General features: G+C 37.5%; 1 protein-coding gene across 8 annotated transcripts in view; it reads left to right on the top strand.

Annotated features, from left to right (window-relative positions):
* The window catches only part of CCSER2 (coiled-coil serine rich protein 2), a 164,105-nt gene extending 152,650 nt beyond the window's left edge, over positions 1-11,455 (top strand). For 5 of the 8 annotated variants that reach the window (XR_005721375.1, XM_040242557.1, XM_040242560.1 and 2 more), the window contains one exon: positions 7,024-11,455. Coding sequence is in view for 6 of the 8 variants with exons in the window: in XM_040242557.1 (XP_040098491.1) it covers positions 7,024-7,842 (819 nt within the window). In the remaining 2 variants the exon portion in view is untranslated. Of the gene's footprint in view, positions 1-1,826; positions 1,869-2,124; positions 2,165-7,023 lie in introns of all 8 variants that reach the window. The other 3 variants (XM_040242558.1, XM_040242559.1, XR_005721374.1) reach the window with 3 other exon arrangements.
* Positions 11,456-12,543: the final 1,088 nt, after the last annotated feature.

Here is a 12,543-nt window from a genome sequence, read left to right as displayed (position 1 = left end):
GACCAGTAGTTTCTTGATTTAGTGTTACCTGGCTTGTAAATTTATATAATAATTATAATTAATTATACTCACCAGAATTATGTTAAGAATAACAATTATATTGTCTTATATTTTTTTCCTCCTCTTATAACCTTCAGTGGTTGTTTTACAAACCTTTTTTGACAACTGACACAAATTCATTTTACATCATAACCCGGTATGTATTTATTGAATGAAACTATACAACCCAATATATGCATCTGTGTATATTTAAAATTCAGATAAAAGATTCCTAAAACATTACTTTTTCTTAGGACAGATGATATGCTCATATTTTCAGTTTTTGTTTTTCTTTTTTCCATATAGTATTTTATGAGCATTTTTCATACAGTAAATATTTCTTGAAAACATCATTTTAATGACTACATGGTAATATGTTATCATGTGATGTGCTTAATTGTTTTCCTGTTGTTTGACATCGATACTATTTCCATTTCCCCCTATTAAATAGAGATACTAGAGATATTATTGTAGTGCAGTTTATTCTTGTGTATAGATCAGAGCTAGCACTAGAAGGATGGTTGTTAAAGGGCGTGTGCTTTTTAGAATGCTTGATGTGTATTGCTGAACTGACAGACATGTTCATAAGGTATATCTTAACGTGGCTCAATCTGATTGGCTTTACCATGTGACTGTAATCAATTTTATATGTAAAGATAGCATGTCAGTGCTTTAATGAGAAATTAGCTCGGAGAGTGACTTTTCATAAAAATAAAATATTTTTCAGTGAAATAGAAAAGGGTAGTAACTCAGTAAAAACAGAACAATTTGATTTTACAGCAGGCTATTTTTTAAAAATGTAGTTAATATAGAATATGTGTCCACTGTGTCCATTTTTGCAGCTAGTTCAAGTGCATATTAGTCATTGGTTAATTGACTAGAAATGTGCGTCAAACATGGTCCTGGAAGCTGCCCTGTAAATGTCAGCATGGGTTAGTTTCTTTCTCAACAGCTTGCAGTTATGAGAAACAAAGCTGTTGCTGTTGTCTGTGTAAGCCATTTATAATCCGCAGATTCTGTGGTGGTTTTGTTAGCTGTGTTTGTTGCCTTGTCATAGTGCCTGCAGCCGCCTACTCTGGATAAGTATACCATGCGTATTGGTCACCAGTGGAATTGTCCTATTATGATGTTTAGTTTTTTATTTTTTTTCTGAAGTATTATGCATCCCAGAGGTAGATTCTGATGGGTTTTACATCTCAGAGATGTAAACTCATGAAATTTAGGCATCTCATACTGATTATGCCTGTGTGGTAAATGGCTTAAGTCACTATTATTTACCTTGTTAATTTTTAAAAGCTGTTAACTGGTTAACTTAGAAAAGCCATTGAACTCCTTATTTCAGAAAGTGCTTCTTTTTAATTTGTATTTAGCAGTCAGGTATCTTCCTTAAGTTCTCTTGAGATTTGGGGGCATTACTCTGACTTCTAGGGAATAAGACATTCCTGGTCTCCCCAAATCCCTGAAAACTTTGATTGGGTTCATGTTAATTATAGAGCAGAAGTCATTGGACCCAGTTATGCTAGGGATTCAGTCCTGTCTTCCATCTCTCTAGTGATGTATGGAGCCTTGCTTATAATGTGGAACATCATATTTAAGACATACATGAAGATCAGATTAGTCTTTTATTGCCCTTTAATGCAGCAGCAGTAAACTGAGTTGTGTTTGCAATGTGCAAGACTCTGAAGTTATTAAAAATGATTTCTACTTCTTTTATAAGGGATTACATGCAGTTAAACCCTTTTAGATCTTTGGAGTATGAATATTAATTGTGTCAAAACTCTTTACAGTATTTTATTTGTGTAAGATTCTTCACGTGATTCCTTTTAAGGGTAAGAAGTTTATATACACTGTGCTGTGGATAGGAATATTTGTATTAACTTATAAACTACTTCAGCAAGTATAAATCTATTAAGATATTTTTTCATGTTATAGAAATACATTAAACTAATGCCTGAAAAAATACAGCGAAAGCAAATACTGTTGGCTGCTGCCCAGGCACGGCAGTCCCTTGGTGTTGCGTGTGGTCTCTGACACCATTGTCCTGTCTTTTTCTTGTCTCTGCTCTCCCATTATGCTATTGGCAAGGAGTTGAGAAGTTAGTCCATTACTTCTCTGACAAAGCGTGGTACAGTACAATTTCAGATTTTTTCCTACCACCTTCCTCATTGTCACTTTTTTTTCCCCCAGTTTGCATGATGCATGTCAGAGCCTGCATGAAATTACAGGCATGTTACAAGTGGCTCCATTACCATCTTCCTTTTAATCTTTAAAATGTATTCAGTATTGATAATAAAGTTATATGTAACCAAGGAAAAATAATATTAGATAATTCCTGTGTCTGTTGTGCAGTAGCATTATTATGCCTTAGGACATTTTCTTCTTTCTACCTTACCTAGTTTGACATACTTTTATTCCATCAGGACTTTATATTTCTAGCTGCTCTCTTACTATTGGTCACTTTAGAACATGAATGTTTACAGAAACTGATACGACTTTTTCCTTATGTTCAAATGCTCGAAATCTTGGAAGTGGTATGAATCAGAGGTGGAAAGGTTTCCTTAGTGATGTGTGCTGATCTCCATTTCCTGTGCTCAGTGTATTTCCTCCAGTGGATCACTTGGAACCACTTTTTCCTGGAAATACTGCTTCACACTGTGGCTTGAGTTTGGTATCTGAGCATTTTCCTGTGTAGGACAGATCAGCTGAGAAGGCAGTAGGGCACCATCTAAAAGAGTTAATACCTGAATGTTGGTATTGAATCTGCCTTTTGAGTTTTTAAAATAATCAGCTGGCTATATTGCATATTCTGAGAGTCTGTGAGCTCGTTGGACTTAACTCAGTATACATAGAATAGTGGAGCTTCCCAGGTGGCTCATTGGTACAGAGTCCTCCTGTCAAGCAGGAGACACAGGTTCAGTCTCTGGGTTGGGAAGATCCCCTGGAGGAGGAAATGGCAACCATTTCCTTGCTTAGAAAATCCCATGGACAGAGGAGCCTGGCGGGCTGCAGTCCAGAGGGTCGCAAAGAGTCTGACGTGACTGAGTGAGCATGCGCGCACACAGAAGAGTCAAGCTTTAGTGCTGCGTTTTAAATTCTGTCAGTTCAAATGCTGGCTTTGCTCTTTGCTAAAGTGTATGAATTTGGATAACTACTTAATTTCATTTAACCTCAGTTTACTCATTTACAAAAAGATTATACCTTCCACCTAGGGTCTTAACGATAATCCGAGATCATGCATGCTATGTAGAGTTTAGCTGTCTACCACTGGGAAGAAGGGAAACCCTTCTTTAAGTCTGAAGTATATTTCTCAAGTATTTGGGATGTGTCAGGCGTTATATTGATACTGAATACTGTATGCCTGTTATCATTGTGATTAACAGCAATTCACTGAGGTGTAGGTACTGATATTATCCTCATTTTACAAGTTATGAAATTCCATCTCAGAGGAGTAAGATAATTTACCCAGTATCTCACTGATAGATTGAGAAGCCAGAACTTAAACCCAGATCAGTATGTCTTCAGAAACTAAGTGGTTCAGTACTGCGTTGCACTGGCTCCTTCATATAGCCACATGTAAATTCTCTCTAAATGTTGAATTGCCTTGCATTTCCTAGCTTTGGTTTATCTCCAGGAGGGCACTGAAGGATCTGTGTCATATCAGATATGCCTCCTGTATATGACCAACATTATTGAAATATGTATTTGGATTCTAGAAACCTTGAAATCTGTAACAACTAGTTTATTATAATACTATTACAGAATTTGCTTTTCCCCCCTCCAGACCTAGCTACTAAAGGGCCATAGCTTGATTTAATCATTTTCATACCTTTTAACAATCATAAGTGACATTTATTGAGCAATTTTGACATGCACTGGGAGGTTCTATTCTAAGTGTTTTACATGTTATAGTCATTTTTATTATTAGAATTAGAAATGGAAAATAGTTGAATGCTTGTTAAGATAGTTTCCCTAACACATTTCATCCAGAAATGTCTAGTCTCCAACTAAAAAGCACCTCTGGCATAGCTGGTAAGTCACTATGGGGGGTGCAGGTCATATGGGAGGTGCTGTGTTGAAGTTAACATGTAATGAATCCTTCAGGCTGTGCTTCTAAACTTGAATCATTAAGCTGACCCCAAACTTAGAGAACACATTTTTTAAATTATAAAATTTCTTGTCCATCAGTGTTTTTTTTAAAAATTTGTTTAAATTAGTGCTGTATCATCGACCTATGGTAATTTATTACCGAAGAGGCAATTTTGGAATGTACTATTTATTAATATTTATCCATTTATCCTATAAATACATATTTAATCCCCATTATGTGGGCTTCCCAGGTGGCGCTTGTAAAGAACTACCTGCCAGTGCAGGAGACACAATAGATGTGGGTTTGATCCCTGGGTCAGGTAGATCCCCTGGAGGGGGAAATGGCAACCCACTCCAGTACTCTGGCCTGGAGAATCCCATGGACAGAGGAGCCTGGCCGGCTGCAGTCCACAGAGTCACAAAAAGTTGGATGTGACTGAAGCGACTTGCACACACGCACGACATGTGCGAAATACTGAGGATACCAACTACAGCAACAAAAAAAATACAAATAAAGCATGGTACATGCTTTAAGGAGCTCATAGTCTTTGGTTATCTTTGTAAGCAGCACAGAACAGACTTTTAAGATTACCATTGAAGATGCCTGTCAGCCCCTGGCATAGTTACTTGGTAGTGCGTATTGCTGGCACTTTTGACCTTAACAGCTGTAGCCGCTGCATTTGAGAATTCTCAGAATAGTGCGTTGACGTGTATGTATTCAACTACTGAGGTAAGACTTGAAGTAGCTGAGTCCAGTTAGAAGCACTGAGCTCTTTCAGTCTAGGAATGGGTCTCATTTTAAACTTTAGTAACTAACTTTTCTATAAATTATAAGGATGGAGTGCTAAAGCTCTACTTATGTATGACTACAGAGTTTCCTGAAACCCCCCAGGAGTAGGGGAATTGGTCCTGCCCTCTGAGTCGTGTGGGCTGCCGAGGCTGTGCAATGGAAGGACTGTTGGGCAGCTTGCGCAGAGGCCATTTGTTTCTGATACAGGGTGGTATCCCGTCTTTCATCTTCAAGGCCAGAAACCTGGAACTCACCTTAGACTTCTCTGTTTCACCTTCAGAATCTTTTTCAATCCTCCCCCCCCCCCTTTTTTTTTTTTTTTTTACTAATATCCTAATTTAAAACCCATATATTAATAATTCACCTGGGTGTTGGCAGTGGCATACTGCCTGGGTATTCTGCTTGACAATCTCATCCCCTTCTGTTACCTTCCTCACTGATTCCACCAGAATGACATTGTAATGACATTGGGTCTTAGGATTCCTCTGCTTAAAATGCCTCAATGTCTCCCATCACCTACTGTACAGAGTCAAGACTACTCAGCCTGATGTGAGTTCCTTTATGAGCTGGCCCTTCCCCACTCCTTCTCACCAGCACTGTGCTTGCTAATTCAGTCTAACAATTTGAAGTTGCTGGACCATATCAGCCTTTTTTTTGCTTTTGTATTTCACATGTTCTGGCCCTCTACCCTGACTGTTTTTCCCTTCCTGTCGTCTTGGCAAGCTCCTGCTCTTATTAAAACTCAGTTCAGATGTTGGTATTTCTTGGATGCCTTCTGTGGCCTCTCTAATCAGGCATATGTTTTGCTTCTACATGTTGTTATCCTTGAGACAGGGTCTCATCTTTTGTTTACCTGACTCTCTCTCGTGAGGCCTTTCAACCACAGGAATGGCATTGTGTTCAGGTTCATATTTTCCTGTACCTACTACAGTGAGTGACATGTCAGACATTTTTAGAAAAGAATGTATGGGAGTGTGTATGTATGTGTGTGCATTTAAAACACCTATAGCAACCATCCCTGTATCATGATAGGACCAATAGGCTTTGCCCCATATACTTTAACTATTTGGGCCATAGAAAGATAACTTTAAAAGTCATACTATCTTTACCGACTGCCCAAAAGTAATAGAAATTGTATGTTTCCCTTGATTTGTATAGAATATAATCACATAGTGGGCTCCAGAGAAGTGTGTACAAGGCATGTCAGCCTTAAGAACTTTTCTGTTGTAGGCTTCTGAGCTTTAGTTCAGGTTACAGGCAACTTGAAATCTGTTTTACTCTCAGACATCATTCAAAAAAGCTGACTATTTTTAATTTTATTAATGGACATTTATTCCTGGGAAGGGTAAATCCATTTTTCACTTATCGGCCATAACGGAGCCGTAGTTGATCCCTCAAATGGCAGTGAGACAGAACAAATGAGCTGTGAAAGCCTTTCATTCTGAAACTTTTCAGTAAGAATGCTAAAAGTAACTTAATATTAGCTTAAGACGTTGACCTATTTTTGTGTAAGTGATTAGAATTTCACATCATCGTGGAATATAATCTTCATTCTAAATTGTGTTTATCTGCGGGTAATTTTAATTCTCAATAAAAATGTAGAGGTACAGCACCTGACACTTTTAAATTAATACTTCTAATAAAGTGTTTTGAAGTGGGATACAGCTTTCCTTTAAAAAAAAAAAAACTTTAAAATGGGTAATATTCTGAAATTCTTAGTTACTATCTGAATGTTTTATGGAGATTAAACCAAATGACTATATAGAAATCATTCTGTCAAGCTCTCTTTATATATAAAGTTTTAAATAAGTAATGAATCAAGATAGGAATCTCTCTTCCTCAATAAACCAGTGCCTCAATATTCTTTTACCCCGTTTGATTTGGATCTTGTGTAGTGTTTACTGCTTGTCCATGTTTTGTTTGCATCATCACTCATATGTGTCTCATAAATTACTTGAATATTGCAGCTTATTTTTTAATTAAAGAAAAACCCACATGCTTCTCATATTAAAACATAGTAAGTGCCAGCACAGCCTAATTGGAACACATTAATTCTGGGTGGTGTTTCTAAAATGAATTGTTGCTAATGTTGTTTTTAATTTTAATAGCCTCAAGTACTACAGCCTTCCAGCAGCCTTCCCAGACCCACAGACCACACCCAGGGAAAACTAGTAAAGCTGCAACATACCGAGGCCCACAGTGAGTGTACAGTCCGGGGCACACATAAGGGTGTTGTACCTCCAGATGAAAGCTTTACACACGGCTCGCAACAAGAAAGCAGTAATGGTCTGGAAGACCAGCCTTTTTCTTCAAGCCCGGAATTCACTAAGGATGTGGTGAAGAGTATGCCTTCTGAAGCAAACTTGAACACGACCTTGAATGCTCAAGAGCCTTATCATCTGGCAAATAATCAAATCATTGACATGCAGTTTGTGCCCACTTCTCTTCAGACACTTCCCCAGTCAAGTACAGATGACCAGGCTAAGAAAGTTGGAAGAAATCAGTCTTCTCCAGAGGGCTACACATCTCAGCCCAAGTCCTCGCAGCTTTTTAAGCCACCCATCTTGAATTCTTTGGTATCGCCTCCAGTTCCTGAAACATCTCCAAATAGGACTCCCACTTATAAGAAGTCACCAGTAATCACACAATGTAATTCCGCAAAACTCCAGCCAACATCTAGTCAAACAAATCTTGCAAGTAATCCAAATCCAAAAGCGTCTAAGCTCCGTCCCCCTTCTGGCTCTTTCAAACAAAAACACGTAAGCAGCCCCCGACTAGAGCCTCAAAACTTCCAGGCCAAGACAAGCATCCCAAGGCCACTAATAAGAAGAAAAGAAATCATGCAGACTCCTAATGACAATTTGAATTCTGGGGATTGTTTGGCCTCTAATCAATACTCTCGTCTTCCTAAACCAAAGATACATTAAGTGCATAGCCATCACCTGCCAATTTGTTTTTTTTAAAAAAAATCTGTTCCGTAATAGCTTTATGTGTGCAGTTTGCTACCACGATGGAGGTTCCATTGAAAGCTTGCAAATCTTAAAATTAAAACATGGAAGCTTCTAATGGTTTGGCTCTTCTGTTTTATATCCTGGTTGAAGTACATACCGTTTGAGCATATTTGTCTCAGGTAAACACGGAAGTTTGCTTACTCGTTCAGAGGTCTACAGAAGGCTCTGACCATGTCATCCATTCCTCTGCACATCAGAAACTTCATAACATTCTGCTTAGCAGGCAGCAAATGTGCTTGCTGACGTAGTCCCTTTAAGGTCTGCATCAATTGTGGTTCTCAGAGCCTCACCCTTTTCCATTTGTCCCTCTGTGAATATGGTTATTATTTTAACTGGAGATCTGGTGATAAGGAAAGATGATAGCCTGTAAGCAGAGTTCTGGCCAGTGATTTGCATATTTTAAAGGTCTATGCAAAAGCTCTGTGATGAATAAAGGAGATGAGGCTTTTAATGGGAAGTTAGTGTACGTTTTATTTTTCCTTGTTATAGTCTCAGTATTTATTTATTTACCAGACAAACTCCCCTGGCTAAAGCTCTTCATATTATATATATAAAAACCAATTATATGTTGCTTTAACATCTTGTTAAACACACACCCACAGATTCACACATAATTTGTATTTGTTTTTGTTACTGGATAAATTTTGGAAGGCTTGAGTGAAGATCCACCTGAAACCTGACCTAAAGATAGATACATTTGTAACATATGTTGGTGCTAGAGTTTTGCTGGTAATTCCATTTTGAATCCTATAGGCTTATGGATCCATGCTAGCTGTTTTGAGGTTCCATAGTATATATTTTAAATTAAGTCTTTATTGTAATATTTATATTTATTGACTTTCTGCTAATATCCGAAGACTGGAATAATGGACTTGAAATGTTTGCACAGAACTTTGATGGGATATAAATGACTCATACGTGGGGATTTAAAACTATTTTCTATAGCAAAATGAGTTAAAATATTTTGAGTATAATTATAAATTTAAGTAAGACTATCTTGAGAAAACCAGAATTCATAATAGTTGTGTTCTTCTGAGTTTTCCAGGTTTTCCTTTTATGTTGGTGTGTATTTGAAAAGTAGATTTGGGAAGAAAAATGAAATTGGAAAGGGGAAATTGTGTTTTATTAAAATGTATTAAAAGATATTTCAATGGCAATATGCTTATTTATTTTAATATGCTAGGAAGGCAGCTGCGGAACTGCCAAGGGACCATACGCGTTAACCTGACATCCTGTGACCTCTCGTCGGGTGGTTCAGTCAATGTGCCCTCCTGTTCTCCCAAATCATGGTGTCGCTGGGCTGTTCATCTGCTGCTGCTTTCGTTAGGGTTAATGTCTTTCAGACAGACAGTATTTACAAAGTCAATTTTTGTTGTGATCAGTTGACCAAAAATTTATCAAAAGGGATCATGGCCAAAAAGTCAGTCACTCAAATTTCTAGGGGTCCCTTTACAAAATGTACATCACCCCGTTTTAGAGAAACAACACAGCAAGAGCTCTAGTGGAAAGTTGGGAAGAGGTGTTCACTGCCGTGTGACACAGTCATCCCTTGCCTGTCAGGGAACCATTCTGGGGGGTTTGCCACTTCACCAGATAACCAGCCCTTCTTGGACTTGGTAATAGGTGAGCAACCCAAGTCTCGAATCAGGCTCTCATCCGACAGCACTTCTGCCAGAGAAGCACTAGAGTTGAGAAAGTTTTCACGTAATGCAGGTATTGTTACTATGCTAAGGGATGAGGTATATCAAGAAGGCTCTTGTTTTTACTTCATAGAGCAAGCAGTCATAGCTGAAGCTGGAAGTGGGTATGTGTGGTCTTTCATTCTGAGGACGAAAGAACACTGTTCTCAGATGGTTCAAGTGAGGTGTTTCCCCAAACTAGAACATACTGATTAATAGGCTTTGGTTTATTTGGAAATTGAACCAAACTCTTGAGAAATGTTACCTTTATCTTTAGGGAAAAGTTTTAAATGTTCACTTTAGCCCCTGGTCTGAGGGTAGTGTCTTTGTGTATTAAAATGTTGACTCCTGCAGTGTTTGCTCTGATCTTTTTCCTGGTCTGTTTCTTATTCCTGATGAAATTGCAGAAATATTAACCCATCAGTTCAATTTCTGTGTACCTTTGTTGAGCCTTAATCATGGCAAAAGGCTCATCAGTATAATTATGAAGCATACTATTATATATAAGAGAAAAAACTCTAGGATGCTTGCACGAAACAACAAAGTATTTGCCTGCAGTTTTCTTTAAAAACTGCCAGAATATTATGCTCGTCTGCTCCTTAGTAAATGTTAAGTCAGAAATGAGGTGGGCAGTAGCTCACCTGAATAGTCAGAAATTTCTGTCTCAGATTTGGCTTGACCTCTCTATCATGCTTCTGTAAGTCAGCTCTGTGCCAAATCCCTCTCCAGAGGAACTCAGATCACTTTTTTCCTTGGTTCTTGTGATTTTGGTGAATATGGTTGCAGCGTATGAATTTTTAATCCCGAGGAAGAAGTTTTTATGGGTGTTAAGTTTCACATTTGTGAAAGAGGAATTAGAGTATGTGGACTCCTATATTTGGCTGTTAATGGGATGCATATCGAATTCCTTAAAGACAGCTTGGCCTAAGGAGTTAATCAGTACAGATGCAGATGATTTTAAAGGCGCTAAAGAATTATATAGTTAATAATCATTTTAGAATGTTTCTGATAACTGAGACCCTCTAGCTTTTTTCTTTAGGAGTCTCATTTTAATTTGTGCAATATTTTCAGGCATACAACTACTGTTCATTGTATTTATATAGATATTAGAGAACCTTACTAAGTATTTTAACAAGTAAAAATCTGAATATGAGAGAAACTATCAGATTTGCACTTTAAATGAGCTTAATTGCTTGGAGTTGTGCCTGAAATATCGAAATGCCTCCTATTGGGTGTGGCTTTCTTTGTGGAAATGAATTTCTCTATAATTGTTGCTGTTCGAAGTACAGCCTTTCACAGTTGTATTCTAAGCATGTCACTTTTTCCATTAAAGCACTAAGTTCTTTGAATGTCTCATTGTCCCATTAAGTATTTTACTCAGACGCATCAAAGAGAACACAGTCCCCCTATAGCTGCCACTTCTAAATCTTCCTGTAGCATAGACGGTACAACAGACACAGAGACGCACTCTTCATTTCTGAGCGGAATTGTCACGATGGTTTCCTGGTCTCTGGGGCACTGAGGATGGAATTTGGAATCACCAAACACGCTTGCAATGGAGAGCAATAGACTGCAGCATAGTTTTGGTTTACTCTCAATCTTAAGTTTTCGTGCTTTTGAATTAGTTGGGGTAGTTACGTTTGCATGTTTATCCATACATTTGAACATTAATTATAGCTGTAATACAAATACCTGATGTTTTTCCTTGGGGATGATGGCCTTGCTATTTTTCTTAATTCTGATGCCTGAATTATATTTTAAAATTTTCTTTTCACACCTCCCTCCGATTTTTCTGCTGCAGCAATTTGAAAGAGTATGTTTGGATAAATGATTATGATGGTGAGCACCAATCTACAACTATGCTGTTAAGTAAAGATACATTGTATGTTTTAACCTCATTGGGGGAAAGCTACCCACTTTCTCCTTGGTAAGCATCACCACAGCAAAGCAAAACTGACCCTAAGAATTTAAAATCTCTTAATCATTGCTGACTAAGAACACCACAGTCTTTACTATCTGCAGTCTTGTTTTTCCCATTGACTTAAAAAACCAGTTCAGAGTAAATACTGTATATTAGAATTTGCTTGTAAAATGAATCATAAAAACTGGATGTAAAGTCTCTTTCCTGAAAATGTTGGCATAGTAAATAAAAATAAAGTTCATAATTATAAAACTTTCCTTGTCTTTCTCAACATTGATGTCCACAATGTACTTTTTCTCATACCTTTTTTCCACAAAGATCTAAAATGTTCGTTTGGTTGATCTTTTCTTTTTCAAACTCTGTATTGTTTCACACATGCCTTTGACATATACATCACACTCCCTGCTTTTATTGAGTAAAAGCAATAAATAAATAATAAATTAATAATTTATTTCATTTTCCAATTTATCTTTATGTGATAGACATTATATATAGGATATTAGAAGTTGCTGCAGGGATATGTCACATTGTTAACCCAAAATGGCTACATAAATGCCAGAAAAAGAGTGAATGAAATTTTAGTAGTAATAAAGAGGACGGTGGCATTTACCACATGGTAAGACTCTTATATCAGCTTTAAGGCCCTTGGTGGTGGTAGCAAGTATTCTCTTAAAATACCAGTCGTCACTCTAAGCACTTTATACACTACTTTTTAATTCTAGCAACAATCCTATGAAGCAAGCACTAATATCTCCATTTTACAGAGAGGAAGGTAAAGCTCAGAGAAGTTAAATAAGTTGCCTAAAATCTCAACAGCTATTCAAATGGCACAACAGAATTTGAAACCAGACCATCTGTTTCAGAGTCCATGCAGTTAATCACAAGGCCATTATCATTTCCTAAGATATATTTCACCTGTTTCTTTTTCACATGATAGAACAGACTTGGGATGTTAAAAATCACTTGCCCAAGTCACAGTTATTAAATAGCAGAATTGGTTCTGGTGGGGGTGGGGAG

Source organism: Oryx dammah, unplaced genomic scaffold (assembly GCF_014754425.2).
Source record: "Oryx dammah isolate SB20612 unplaced genomic scaffold, SCBI_Odam_1.1 HiC_scaffold_6, whole genome shotgun sequence".
NCBI classification, from domain to species: domain Eukaryota; kingdom Metazoa; phylum Chordata; class Mammalia; order Artiodactyla; family Bovidae; genus Oryx; species Oryx dammah.
This window is presented reverse-complemented; position numbering and strand designations above follow the sequence as displayed.